Here is a 15,324-nt window from a genome sequence, read left to right as displayed (position 1 = left end):
CCTCTTCATCACAGAAGTCATGTGTGAGGCATGCCTAGAGGGTGCATTTACTCATTTCGGCCAGTAGGGTATTATGTGGCTACTTGAACTGACATGGTTTTCTAGAGTCCTGCAACAGCTCACGTCACTCACCGCACACCTGCCATACTAGCCGGGAGTGACTTAGGCACCTTGGAAAGTCTGACTCACTAAATGTAATGAATGTGACTGCCATTATTGAGTTGGAGAGCAGCCGAGGAGAAGGGATCAGTTAATGGTACGTGTTGAAAATCTGTAAAGTCAGATTTTATTGGATCAGTGTGGAATGGGAATTCCAGAGAGCAGAGCCTTCCAGAATATTTGCAGTAAAAATATATGTATTGCCCGCTGAGTGTCAGCTTTAAATACTTTTGGTTTTTGAATGACATCGTGCCCTTTACTCGTTTAGGAGATCAGCTTTGAAAATCTCAGAATAACAGTGACTATTGTGGCATAAATTTCTACTGCTTGAAATAGTTAAGTGCTTATGAGATACGGTAGAATTTACATGCTTCCGATATCTATAAAAAGCATAAAATTTGGAATGATCTTTATATCAAGAAATATTTGCATCAAAAGGTATCTACGGAATCATTTAAAATTTATTTTATACTCAAGTATATAAAATAGTGTTCAAAATGGAGAATATAATCAATCGAATGGATGATACTTAACTTTTAACTTTAAGCAGATTACATTTAAGTCAGTAGTTCACTTATTTTGACATTTAAAATGTTCATATAAGGATCTAATGCCCAAATCAAACCATTGTAAACACAAATTCAAGAATGTTAATTCCAGGCCTTTTTGATGATATCCAATTAACTTATTATATTTATTGAATTTATCCATATCTCATTTAGCAGAAGAAACGTTCTGAGGCAGTTTACCATAAAAAGGAATAAAAAATGAAGACCAAAATTAATCTTCTCATATTTTCATACCTGAGCATTTTTTCTACATAGAGAGATATGAAAATAATAAATTTTTAACAGTTTGGCTTTGATCAGGCGTCATGAGGAGAAGACAGTAAAAGAAAAACGTATTTCTCAAAATGCTAAAGACCTAATGGATTTCGATGTGTCTCTAGGTCTTGTTGTTAATGTTCTTAATCGTGGCCTGAAAAGATCCCTGAAGTACTTCTATATTTGTTTCCAAAAGAATGAGGTTGACTTTTTCAATTTCCATTTGATCTTTTTTATCTTGTTAGAACATGAAGCAATGTAAAAGCTGGCATACTCACTTTCTTATTGTGACATTATGCTATGAACAGAATTTTGATGAGTAGAATAACAGCGGAATAGATTTAGATGGATTCATACCATTTGAGACCTAAAGAGCCATCCAATGTAATCTCATCATTGTATGATACCAATCCAGAAACATTGGGGAGAACTTGGACAAGCTCACAGCACTCATTGACAGAGGAAGAACTTGCTTTCAGATCTCTTAAATACTATGTGCTCTTTACCAGGCTGTCTGACTTCTCCCAGTGTCTAAGTCCCAGTACCTCAGTTTTCTCTTCCATTCCTTCCAATATTACATTGTTTTATATTTGTAAGAGGAACACATATTTGGGTGAGGCATGCCATAGGTTGAGACAGATGTGGGGTAAAGAGCCTAAGCCCTATTGCTTCTCCTTGGCTCACAGTCTTAGAGCACACACCTGCAGCCATGACAGGTAACTGTATGAGGATGCTCAGTATTTAGCCTGTCAACCATGCATTGGATTTAGATTCTGGATGAGGGCACTTTGAATCTTTAAGCCTAGCCTAAGAATCTTTCTGCTCAGGAGGAGGGCACATTGAATTAAAACAATATTTTGATGAGCACTTTTCATTGTCAAGTTATTGGTGATCAGACACTTTAGTACATCATAAGAAGTAATCATCAACTCCATGGCAGGAACCTGCCTAAAGTTATTTTTTTATCTCCACATTATATTTGACACTATTTCTAAAGAGCAATTGTGGAGATCCTGACATTTTATATGGACATCAAAGGGTAATTTGGAGCAGGAAAACAGTTACTGAGGTAGTAATTTGTGTTCTATAGAACGTGTCCTTCATTGCTGGGATGCCAGATTTCATTGAAAGTGGTTGGATCCTTCTCTAGCAAAAGATCCATACTCACATTTGCATCAATGTTTACATCTAGTTTTAGGGCATTCTTAGGCTTTCCTCTTCTTGTCTCTATGCATCTGGTCATGGAGTATTAAAGTACACAGGCTTTATGATCAAAGACATAATTCGACTCCAGTTTATAGAGCTAAATCTCTCAGCTCCTAAGGGAACTGACTCTAAATGCTGGAGGGAGTTCCCATTAGAAGGCACATGGCCGCAGGTTTTGAGTGTCTGTGGTATGTGCTGGGTCAGTGAGCCTGACATTCTCTGCTGTGACGACCCTCCTATTTTGGTGTCCCTTGGAGGTCACAGCTGCAGGAGGCTTTGACTCTCTCCCCATCAAAATGTCAAAGATTTTTTTTTAATGAGCTAGGGTGTAGAGATAATATGGAAGAAGAAAGACTGGAGGAAGGAGAAAGGGAATTATTAAGGGGAACAAAGATTGATGATGGGGCAGGTCGAACACCAGCTGGGAAGGAATGTGCACAGAACCCCTGAGGCTTGGCCAAGTCGTTAGGGCCTGCAGTCTCTGGGTCAGCCAATTTCACATTCTGTTTCCTGCGAAGCCCTTTCTGTCATGGGCTGTGTTGTCATGGGCTGTGTTTTCTAAGGGTGTGTGGAAACTCAGAGTCTTCTGAACCCTCCCAGCTCCCTACATCTAGACTGTCTTGGTGAATCTACCTTTACACTCCAACTTGAGTGGAAGAAAGAACCCTATTGGCTTCATTTGTTCGCACAATACCCTAAGAAGATATATTCCCATGTGTGTGATGGGTGATATCACTGCATATTTGAAGTTAGGTATTTTGCATCACATGTTTTATGTCTTAGTTTTCCACCATGTTTTTATTTTTTTTAATTAATCAATTAAGTAAATTTTTTGAGTGTTTTTTGCTATAGGGTGCGTGCGCTCACCAGAAAGACAGAGAGAGACAGAGAGATAGAAAGCGAGAAATCACCCCATGGGGAGATTGCCACGCCACAATTCCTTCTCCTCCATTCTCCTCTTGGGATCTTGGGCACGCATGCACACACGCCTGGCTTGAGTTTAAGCCACCAGGTCCAGGACTCGAACCGTAGTCGGCTACATGGGAGTTCAGCGACATAGCCATTACACAAACTGCTGGTCCCTCCACCATGTTGTTTTTAAGAGTCACTTTCTTGTTTTGTAAATGACAGTTTAGTATAGAATGATTTATTCACTTTCCTATTGTGCTTTCTACAGCAATTTGTAGAAATAGTTGTGGAGATGGATTTTGTTCCCGTCCGAACATGTGCACTTGTTCCAGTGGCCAGATCTCACCGACCTGTGGATCAAAATCAAGTATGTTTCCTATGTGTCATCTTGTTTACTGCATTTTCCTTTAGCATTTAAGGACATTCTCAATGTCCTCTTTAAAGAAGATATAAATCTGTGATTACGTTTCTCAAAAACTAGATCTCTATTCATCTTTGAAGTGGAAATTAACCTTTGGCAGCCTTGTCGTTGCTTCAAATGGGTAATGGGTAAGAAGAATGGTTGAATTCTGTTCTAGGAGTTGTATGTCTATGTGGTATAATATACAGGATTCAGCAGAGAATTCTTCATAAATAGTAACTATAATTTATTGGGATTTCGTTATATATCAAGATCATTTTAAGGGTTTGACTGTATTTCTTCAGTTCATCTTCATAGTGTCATTATGGAATACTGCTGTTGCCCCACTTGACAGCAGAAAAGTAGGGCACCGACAAAGTACGCACCTTGACTGCTTAACACAGGCATAAGCCCTTACTCTGATGCTTAAGTCTCTAGTCACACATGGGAGGCTGTCATTACTGGCTTTGTCTGACTGCTGCAGTCCATATCCTGTCTCATGGGTTAACTAAGGGGGAAGAATAAGAGGATCGGGAAGACAGTGGATGTTTACTGAGCATTGACCAGATACTTTACACAGATGAACTTACTGTGTTTTATGATGTTAATTTCTAAGAACTTTGTAAGATAACTAACGGTGGACTAAAATTGTGTTACACTAATAACCCCATTAGAAATTGTTGAGTCCTGAGCCAGCAGGTGGTATGCAGGTTAAGGCAGCTGGATCTCACATAGCTGATTCTGTGGTTCAAGTCCCAGACCCAGCAGCTTGAAAATCACTCCTGGTGCATGTGTCAAAATCTCAAGAGGAGAATGGAAGAGAAGGGATTGTGGCATGGCTATCCTCCCCCAGAGGGTGATTTTGCATTTTCCCTCTCTCTCTGTCTGTTTCTCTCTGGCATGTGGATATGCCCTATAAGAAAACTAGAAAAAGGAGAGAGAGAGAGAGAGAGAGAGAGAGAGAGAGAGAGAGAGAGAGAGGAAGGAAGGAAGGAGAGAAGAAGGAAGGAAGGAAGGAAGGAAGGAAGGAAGGAAGGAAGGAAGGAAGGAGAGAAGGAAGGAAGGAAGGAAAGAAAGAAAAACAGAAAGAAAGAGAGAGAGAGAGAGAAAAATCGTTCAGTCTTTGAGATATAAGATCATTCTTTTAGACCAGTGTTTAAAACAATACTGTAATAAGGCAGAAGCAGATCAGTTTATTTAATTGCCTGAGAATTAAATAAATGCTTTAAGTCTGCCTCAAACTAGTGTGAAGGTGTTATATTTTTAATATTTCTTTCTATGAATTTTCCCTAAGCAAAGGTAATATAGAGTCTGCCTGACTCAGGAATAAGAGTCAAGACTCATACAACAAGTGCCATTGCTGTCTGATGGAACTTCTGATGGGAACTCTTGCTTCATTCTCTTTGACTATAATCTTCTGCTTTCTCAGCTTTTGAAAACTTGTCATTGGTGTTCACCTAGACTTTCTCTGCTATCCTGATCAGCACTGTTCCTCTGTTACATACCTGAACCTTTGTCTCTTGCCTTATTGCCTACAGATACTCTTGCCCATATCTTTATTATCCTCTTTTTAGTTAGTTTTTCATGTTTGCCATCAGCAGAAAATGCAATCGTGACATTTTTTTTTAATTTTTAATTTTATTTTAGGTTTTTGCCATACAGCATGCATGCTCGCTGGAGAGAGGGGGAAAGTGAGAAATCACCCCACAGTAGTGATGGCCATGCTGCAGTCCTTTTTTCCTCTATCCCTTTCAAGATTTGAGGTATGCACACACTTTCTCCTGGCATGATTTTTAAGCCACCAGGTCCGGGATTGGAATCATGGTCGTCCATGTGCAAGTTCAGCATCTTAACCACTATGCCACCTGCTGGCCCCCATCCTGGAAGAATTCTTAAGTTTGACTTTTTAATTTCTGTGGGCAAGTGGACAGTCATTGGCCCACTATCAGTTTATGGTATGCAGTTTAGTATAGAATTCATGCATTCATTTGGCCTTCCTTACCCTCAGGAACTTTTCTAATAATTTTCACCCACATGTTGCTTGACCTCACTAAAGCTTTCAGCACTATCATTATTATTTTTTTTTTGAGAGAGAGAGAGAGAGAGACTTTTTCTATAGAGTATGTGTGCTAGCTAGAAAGAGACAGAGACAGAGAGAGAGAAAGTGAGAAATCAACTCTCAGAGGGGTGACCACACTGCAATCCCTTCTCCTCCATTCTCCTGGGATCGTGGGCATGCATGCACCCCCGCCATGGCATGAGTTTCAAACCTCTGGGTTCAAGACTCAAACCATGGTCGGCCATATGAGAGTCTGGCACCTTAACCACTACGTCGCCCACTGGCCCCAATGGCTACCTTCTTGAAATGCTTTTATTTGAAGTTGTCTTGACTTCTACAATATCTCTGGCCCATGGTCCTTCTTTATTCCTTCCATCCTTTCCTCCTTTCTTTCTCTTCTTTTCAAGTTTTTTAGTCAAAGAGAGAGAGAGAGAAGCACTCTCAGCAGGGTCTCATACCACCATCCACACCCGCAGCCTCTCAGCCAACCCCAATCATGGGCATGCGTGAGCCCAGTGTACACAGAGGACCAAACCTCCAACCTTCCAGATGACTTCCAGCACTGCAGAGCACTGACCTACTGCCGCACCACCTCAGCGGGCCTCCTTTTCTTCAATTTCCAGTCTCTTTTCTGTCTTCATCAGCCTTTCATTCAAAGTTTGGATTCTCAAGAGTTCTGTCCTCCCTGGGAGCCAGCAGTTAACGTAATGGCTTTGTCGCTGGACTCCCACATAGTCGACCGCAATTCGCGTCCCGGACCCGGTGGCTTAAAACTCACGCCGGGCGCATGTGCGTGCGTGCCCAAGATCCCAAGAGAAGAATGGAGGAGAAGGGATTACGGCATGACCATCCCCCCTGGGGGATGATTTCTCGCTTTCTGTCTCTATGTCTCTCTCTGTCTGTCTGGCGAGGGCATGCGTCCCCTATAGCGAAAACCTCTCCACAAAAAAAAAAAAAAAAAGAGTTCTGTCCTCCCTGAGTGAACTCATATGTGTATATATATGTGTGTGTATATATATACGTGTATATACACAGACTTATCTTCAGCTACTGCCAACATATTAATAACTCTTAATAAACTCCAGAGTAGATCCCTTCTTTGAGCTCCACTCACACATTTTGCTTCCTGTTTGATGTCTCCACTTGAGTGGATAGGAGGCATCCGAAACTCAGTAGCATGTCTAAAACAAAACTCTCCATTCACTGCTGGCCTCAGCGTATTTATTCCACAGTTTCTCCTGCCTCAGCAAATGGCACTTCCATCCACCCTGTGCTCTAGCAACTGCTTCTTCTCTTTGTCGACACCAACTCTTTCAACAAGGCCTGTAGGCTCTAGTGTAAAATAGCTCAAATCCATGTATTTCATACCACCTCCACTGTGGTTATATGTTGACGCTATCCTCATCTCTCACCTGCACTCTCATCTGTTGAACTCTTCAAATCCAATATTCTCTGCAGAGCAGGTAGAATAATCTTTTAAAAATATAAGTCATATCACTTGACTGTCTTAAGTTCTTTTGGGCAAGCCAGGTGGCATGGTGGTTGACATAGCAGGATTTCAGTCTCAGACCTGCTTTCTTGAAAAACACACTGGCAGGGCCAGCAAGTGGTGTAGTGGTTAAGGTGCTGGACTCCCACGTGGCTGTGATCAGTTCCAACCCTTGATCCAGTTGCTTGAAACTCACATCAGCTAAGAGTACATGCGTGCCAAAAATTCCAAGAGGAGAATGGAGAAGAAGGAACTGTGGTGTGGCCATCTCCCCAGGGGGAGGTGATTTCTTACTGTCCCTCTCTCTGTCTCCGTGTCTTTGGCAACTGCACATTCCCTATAGCAAAACTCTCTCTAAAACAGAAAGAGAGAAAGAGAGAGAGAGAGAGAAAGAAAAAGAAAGATGAAAGAAAGAAAGAAAGAAAGAAAGAAAGAAAGAAAGAAAGAAAGAAAGAAAGAAAGAAAGAGAAAGAAGAAAGAAAGAAAGAAAGAAAGAAAGAAAGAAAGAAAGAAAGAAAGAAAGAAAGAAAGAAAGGAAGAAAGAAAGAGAGGGAGAGAGAAAAAAATGCTGGGTGTGTGTACTTGTGGATCCAAAATCCTAAGAATAATTAAAGAGAAGGGACTACAGCCTTGCCATCCCCTGAAGAGTGATTTCTCACTTTCCTTTTTCCTCTCAGGCAAGCACAGGTACCCTAGAACAAAACAAAACAAAAGAAAACAAAATTCAGTAACTTCCTTTGCACCTAGGATTTAAGGTCAGTCCTTCTGTGGCTGAGGAGACTGGGTTATCTTGCTGGCCTCTACCTGGCCCTCCAAGATCTCTTCCCTATATATGTCCTGTTACCATGAGAGTATTTCAATTTAATTCTTAGAGATGACCCTTAACCACCCTGAAATCTTTTTAATTTGCCTGTTCTCCCTCTGAAGTCCCTTCCTGGTACCTCCCCATGTTAGCTCATTCTCGTCCTTCAGAGCTCACAAAAACATGGCATCCGAGTGGCCTTGTCTGGTTCCTGTACCTAAGATACTCATTGGCTCTGGATTGTTCTCCTTCACACCTTCCGTCAGGCGGTTCATCACAATTCATAGCTACTCTGTGGTACTTGTTTCGTTGTATTTTGTCTCCCTGCTGGAGTCAGAGCTCTGTGGGCATGACGCTGAGTCCATCATGCTGCACTCCTCAGAGCTCCTGTTGTGGGCTGCAGAGGCCAGAGGGCCTCTTGCATGCTGGAAGTTCTGCTGCCAGCCATTTTGTATTTATTTCCATGAACACAGAAAGTGAAATGTATTTTGAATAACAACTGTATAACTTGTTATGACAATATGCCGTGTGTGTACTTACGAGTGATAGAGATGCTCGGGTCATGCACTTCTGTAGAATGTCTGTCCTTGAGTTGGATATTGAGCTGAGAGTTTTATCATGCTCACATATACTACAGTTCTTACTACTGACATTGTTGTTTTTTGTGTCCTTTGTAGTTCAGCAATGCAGCGTGAGATGCATGAATGGCGGGACCTGTGCCGACGACCATTGCCAGTGCCAGAAAGGATTTATTGGGACTTACTGTGGACAACGTAAGGAGCACTAGATTAGATGTGACTTGTTAGAAATAATTGGATTTGGTAGATATTATATATTAAGTCATAATTTAAGGTCATCTAAAGCCTACGATCCTTTGAAAATAGGAACATTCCATTTTTAATTTTGTGAGGGGTTGTCATCCTGTTTTTTCACAGCAGCTACACTGTTTTACATTCCCATGCATGTTCTAATTTATCTACATGGGGACCAGCAGTTAGCGTAATGGCTATGTCGCTGAACTCCCACGTAGTCTACCACAGTTTGAGTCCCAGACCCGGTGGCTTAAAACTCACACCGGCGCATGTGCATGCGTGCCTAAGATCCCGAGAGGAGAATAGAGGAGAAGGGATTGTGGTGTGGCCATCCTCCTGAGGGGTGATTTCTCGCTTTCTATCTCTCTGTCTCTCTGTCTTTCTGGTGAGCACATGCACCCTATAGCAAAAACCTCTCCAAAAAAAAAAATTATCTGTATGTTCACCAACTGTTCACCAACACTTGTGATTTTATGTTTTGTTTTGTTTCCTTTTTTTTTTTTTTGGAGAGATTTTTGCTATAGGGCGCTTGCGCTCACCAGACAATCAGAGAGTGACAGAGAGATAGAAAGTGAGAAATTACCCCCCAGGGAGGATGGCCATGCCGCAATCCCTTCTCCTCCATTCTCGATGTTAGGCCTTCACACGCATGCGTTCGGTGTGAGTTTTAAGCCACCGGGTCCGGGACTCGAATTGTGGTAGACTACATGGGAGTTCAGCGACATAGCCATTACGCTAACTACTGGTCCCTCGGTTTGTTTGTTTGTTTGTTTTTATAACACCTGTCTGAAGCTTTGGAAATGGAGTGTTAAGACATTTAATACAATACAGTGCATTGAGGACACTGGGCTTTTGAGTGGGCTCTACTTGTTTTTCATTTTTGTTTTACTTTTTGTTTTATTTAGCACCATAAAACATATATACTTTCCTGAAAAAAAGTGCTGCAGTTTGCTGTGATTTTTCCCTCTCTTTTTTCTATTCACCTTCCCCTTCCCCATCATATATAAATTTTCCAATTTTTTAGAGAGAGGTTTGTTTTGTTTGTTTTGTTTTGTTTTGCTAAAGGGTGTGTGTGCTTGCTGGAGAGACAGAGAGAGAGACAAAGAGACAGAAGGTGAGAAATCACCCCCCTCCCAGGGGGGATGGCCATGCTGCAATCCCTCCTCCATTCTTCTCTTGGGATCTTGGGTGAGCACACACACGTGCCTGCGTGAGTTTTAAGCTGCCAGATCTGGGACTTGATCTGCGGTTGACTATATGAGAGTCCAGCAATATAACCATTATGCCGTCTGCTGGTCTACCATATATGAATTTTAAGAATATCTCAAAATTTACCTCTGGAGAGCCAATTTCATAAATTATCCTTTGCTTGAGCAAAGGATATTAATACTGCAATACAGGGCTACAAAATGACTTACTAAACTCCAATTTCTTTAGAAAGAGGGAAATTTAGTCCAGCAAAGTTCTTATCATCACTGAGAATATCCTGAACTAGAAAGAAATGATCTTTTAGTCAGGATATAAGCATTGTAGCTCCTGGATTGTGTCATACCATGGGCAAATACTTCAGGCTGGTGTTTTCCCCAACTTGTGGGAGAATTCATGTATTTTTTTAAGTATGAATGAGTAGCCCTTCAGAATCTCCTTTATGAAGGTTGCGTAATACTCTATTGTGTGTATGGGCATACCACATTTTGTTTATCCATTCATCTGTCAATGGACATTTCAGTTACTTCCACCTCTTCAGTATTGGGAGTAATGCACCTACCTATAAACAGCAGTAAAGATCTGTTTGAGTCCCTGCTTTCAGTTCTTTTGGGTGTATACTAAGAAGTGAAATTGTTGGATCATACAGCGATATCATTTCCAGTTGTGGGAGATTCTGAATGGAAGTGGGTTAGGCAGGGAGTAGAGGGGTCTAGGATGAGAGTTCCGTTTTAGATTTGTTAGTTTGAGAAGTCAGTTAGACTTCCAAGTGGAAATGTCTGTGAACTCAGATCTTAGAAGAAAGGTCAGAAGTGGAAATATGTACTTGGGAGACTATAGATTGAATTTTTCTATTTTAGTCATATTTTAATCATGTGCCTAGACGAAAACTATTAGGAAATTGCGACAGATAAACAAGAGAAGAGAGCCAAAACCAGAGTCCAGATTCACCCTGTCACTTTTTTTTGGGGGGGGGGTTGGGGGTTGGGAGGAGAAGCCAGCAAAGAAGAGTAAGAAAGAAAGAGCGAACCACAGGACAGGAGGAAAATGGGAGAGTGTGTTTTCTTGGGGGGTGGGGGAAGCATCAGTAGTAAAGATTTGTGTTGTGCTAGGTCATAGCAATAGGTTTTGGTTGCTTTCCTCTTTTTAATATGTTAACCTGGCTTTAAATGCTATTTTTTTAATCCAATATGCTCATGTAGAAGTAATTACTAGAATTTCAAAGTTGGCTTATGCTGGGTATCTGTACCTCTCCTGAGGTGTATAGGAGCCTGTGTGATAAAAATGTGTACCTATTATATTACCTCACACAAAGTAGGTGCTCATTAAATATCTGGTAAATGATAGTGTTCTTCAACTATCCAAGTTTCTGCAGTATGTGACCAGTGTTCTGCTTCTCAGGCAACCAGTATTAAACATTGGCATTGTTAGTTTCACCTGGACAGGTTAGGTTTGGTTTAACCTGTAACAGACTAGCTCTTTCAAGGAGCCCAAGGTTTAGCCAGCCCTCTTCTATCTGGGATTTGGAAGCTGTTTTGGAAAACTCAGGATTCTGACAATCACAGGAGTGGACTGCTTTCCCCTAACGTGTCTTTTTTTTTTTTTGAGAGGTTTTTGCTATAGGGCGTGTGTCCTCGCCCAACAGACAGAGAGAGAGACAGAGACAGAAAGAGAGAAATCACCCCCCCAGGGGGGATGGCCACGCCGCAATCCCTTCTCCTCCATTCTCCTCTCGGGATCTTGGGCATGCACGCACATGCACCTGGTATAAGTTTTAAGCCACCAGGTCCAGGACGCGAACCGCAGTCGACCACGTGGGAGTCCAGCGACATAGCCATTATGCCAACTGCTGGTTCCCCCCATACATGTCTTTTTTAAAGACTAGGATGGTGATGATGGAACACTCTTGGGAAGATGGCTTTCGTTAAAATTTCTCACAGCTGGTAACATTTCAAGAATGCTCTTCACATTTTAATTAATTACATAGAGTTACTCTTTCGCAGTACAAATGATCCCTGATTTACAATGGTTCAAATTAACACTTTTTTACTTTACCCATGCTGCAAAAGTATACCTTGGATTTTAACTTTGGATTAAAAATTCTTTATAATAACTTTATTGTAAGATAGGCTTGGTCTGGAGATGATTGTGCCCAACCATAGGCTAATGTAAGTGTTCTGAGCTCATTTAAGGGAGGCTAGGCTATGATGTTTCCTAAGTTGGGATGTTAAAGGCATTTTCGACTTACAGTATTTTTAACTTAGAATGGATGGATTTACTGGGACACTACGCCATCATGAGTGGAGGAGCACCTCTCTAACTTTTTAACAACTGATATCTTCGCTACTTAGAGTTCTCCAATGGCATTTTCTTTTCTTCCATGTTCCTGTTTATCCCATCTTTCTCATATTTCTCATAGCTTTTACTCCTTTTCCCCTATTCTTTATATTTGCCCATCTAATTTACTGCCCTTAACCCCATATTTCAAGGTGCTGATGACAAGTTGGATGTACCTTGAAAAACTCAGCTTGGGGCAGCTGAAGAAGGAGGAAGATGCTGCTCTTAGGGAGATGTTCTTGTGCAGAGACACGCAGAATCATATCTTTGATCAAAGCGTAACTGCATACAAGTATGTTTAAGGCCCTTGGCACAGCGATGGCTTAGGATGAAGATATCTGGTTCCCACGCATTTCAGTCTTCCTGTCATCAAAAGAACAGAAGTCACTCAGGCATTGTAGGTGATGCCAGGTTCAAAATTTCTGATAAGAAAGTAGCAATGGGATTGCATTTTAAGATATCCGTGTACTTACTGAGCTTCCCAGTTTTGAAAGGTACCTCACTTAAAGTGCATGTAAATGTATTTTGCCCCCTCACTTCCTTTTAATTTGAACTGGTGTCATTTAGCTGTATTTTTGGGGCACGAGTCATAGAATATAATCCTCTTCTTTATCTGGGAAGACAGAGGGTTTCTGTTCAACTGGGTGGGTGGGTTGGGAGACAAGCTTAGTTGTCCATTTTTTTTTTTTTTCTCTTGAAGACAGGATTCTTCCTTTCAGCTATACTCAGTATGCACAGTGGGGATACTTATTTTTTGAAGATTCTGAAGAGTGACCTTTTAGGAGATTTTTCACTCTTGTGGGGCTGGGCTATTTAGCTGAGCCACACTGTAGGGTGCTATGGTGGAAAGACAGGACTCCAGTTCAATTCTAGCTCTCTAGTTCCCTCTGGGGTTACTGAGCCCAAAATCCTGGTCTCCCAGGTCACAAGTGCAAAGGAGCAAAAGAGAGTGTGTGTTTGTCACTACTTGAAAAAAAGTACTGCGGGTTAATTTTGCATGAAAGAACTTACTGTGTTGACACAGTAGGTTTTCTCCCTTTTTTCTCCATAGTCTACACATTACGTTAGATTTTTTTGGTATTTTATAAATACCAATTTTTTAAACTACTGAAAATTCTGTAATTATTAGGTAAAATGAATATATATATGTATATATACATATATATATATGTGTGTGTGTGTGTATGTGTGTTAGTTTGCAAGTCATTAATACAAGTGCATTTTGATGCCCTGAAATAAAGAAATTGAACTTTCCTCTCATTTCTCTTTATCAAGTACTAAGCACTTAAGTTGATGGCTTTTTTTCCATTTTTCATGATACTTTTGCCTTTTCTCGATTTATTCCCTTTTAATCTTCTCTGATTTTTGCATTCTCTCTTTATTGCCATATTTTTCTTTATTTCTTCCTCTTCTTGGTTCTCAGAGGTTGCCTCTTTTCTCCTTCACTTTGCCATATTTTATTCACCTCATTAGTCTATGCAAAGCTAGCCCACTGGGTTAAGAGAATGGAAATAGAAGACTGACTAGTTACATTCCAACTGTATGAGCACCAGAACCAGCCAATCATTGTGATTCTGATTATAAAACAAACAGGGCCAGCAGATGGCATAATGGTTAAGGTATTGGACTCCCACATTGTACACCATGGTTCGAGTCCTGGACCTGGCAACTTGAAAATCACACTGGGTGCATGTGTGTGCGTGCCCAGAATTCCAGGAAGAGAATGGAGGAGAAGGGATTGCAGTGTGGCCGTTCCCCCTGGGGATGATTGCTCATTTTTCCTCTTACTGTCTCTCCAGAGAGCACTTTTACCACAGGACTGTGGTAAAAGCCTTAAAAACAAACAAACAGACAAAAACCTTTTATCAGGTGTTTATCCAACAATGTAATTTACATGAATTGGGTAGGTCTTTGTCTCAATATACACCTAAATATATTTATTTAAATGCACAGTGCAAGCTAGACCTTGTGTTTTGGAGATGTAAACTAGTGAAACAGCCTTACCAGCAGCATCTCCCCACAACTAGGTGATTATACTATAATATTTGGAGATTTGCTTTGTAACGAGCTTCTTGCTGTTTTGTGTGCAGCTGTCTGTGAAAACGGATGTCAGAATGGCGGACGTTGTATTGGACCCAACCGCTGTGCATGCGTTTATGGATTCACTGGTCCACAGTGTGAAAGAGGTAAGAAGAGAAAGGAGAAATAAGAACCTCACTTGGAAGAAGTCTTATTTGCTCATAAAAATGTATTGTTTTTATTATTCAATGAAAATTCTTCTAATGAAATAATATCTTACTCTTCTTTGATTGCCAACTTTAATGGTAAGATTTCTAGGGATAACTCATAGTAGCAGAAACCACTCAGTTTTTTTTCACCAGAGAGACCTCAATTTGGGATGCCCACTCTGGTGCAGAGGTTCTAGAGTGAGGGTGATTCTTAATGGTTGACTGATGTCGAGTTCTAATAATGTACTCAAACCAAGTTGGGAATCAATGTTTTATCTCATTTTTAAAAAAGATCAAGATGTCCTTTACTGCAAAATGCAAAACGCCAAAAAAAAAAAAAAATCTGATATTTGTTAGTGTAAGCAGTAAGGAAATATACTGTATTACATTCTATAAAAGAACATTTCAGAGCTAATGGGCTTCAGGTATGATATGATCAAGGCTTTCACTCTGTTCCATTTTCTCTCTTGACCCTGCCCGTCTTTGTGTTTTAATTTTTGCCCTAAATTTTGGAGTTTAAGAGGGCTGGTAGCAGTCTTCACACCAACAGGCTTCCTTGTTCACATCTAGAGAGAGAGAACCACCTCTCTAGCCTTGGGCCAGTAACAGTTTCTGGAGATATTTCATGTTTATTATCATAAGCTTGAGTTTCTTGTTTTGTTTTGTTTGTTCTTTTAAGTGTATGGTAAGGTGAGTGGTGTTAATATGTTTGGTATAGACTTACTGGATCTTGTCCTTTGAACAATGTGATGTGGAAGCTTCCCCAAAGCCACAAGGACAGAATATTTGGGTATCTGAACCCAGGAGAGTTTCCATTGGTCAAGAGACAGGAGGCAAAGGAGTGCATGCTGGGTAGGCATTCAGCACTGCTCACTTTGTCCATTTGTATGGTC

The 15,324-nt window shown here is 40.8% G+C and overlaps 1 protein-coding gene across 1 annotated transcript in view; it reads left to right on the top strand.

The window, feature by feature from the left end:
- The window catches only part of FBN2 (fibrillin 2), a 279,939-nt gene that overhangs the window by 1,737 nt on the left and 262,878 nt on the right, over nucleotides 1–15,324 (top strand). The window contains 3 exon segments of the mRNA XM_027775292.1: nucleotides 3,367–3,465; nucleotides 8,526–8,621; nucleotides 14,294–14,389. Coding sequence (XP_027631093.1) covers nucleotides 3,367–3,465; nucleotides 8,526–8,621; nucleotides 14,294–14,389 — 291 coding nt within the window.

This window comes from Tupaia chinensis, unplaced genomic scaffold (assembly GCF_000334495.1).
Source record: "Tupaia chinensis unplaced genomic scaffold, TupChi_1.0 Scaffold000541_1, whole genome shotgun sequence".
NCBI lineage: Eukaryota > Metazoa > Chordata > Mammalia > Scandentia > Tupaiidae > Tupaia > Tupaia belangeri.
This window is presented reverse-complemented; position numbering and strand designations above follow the sequence as displayed.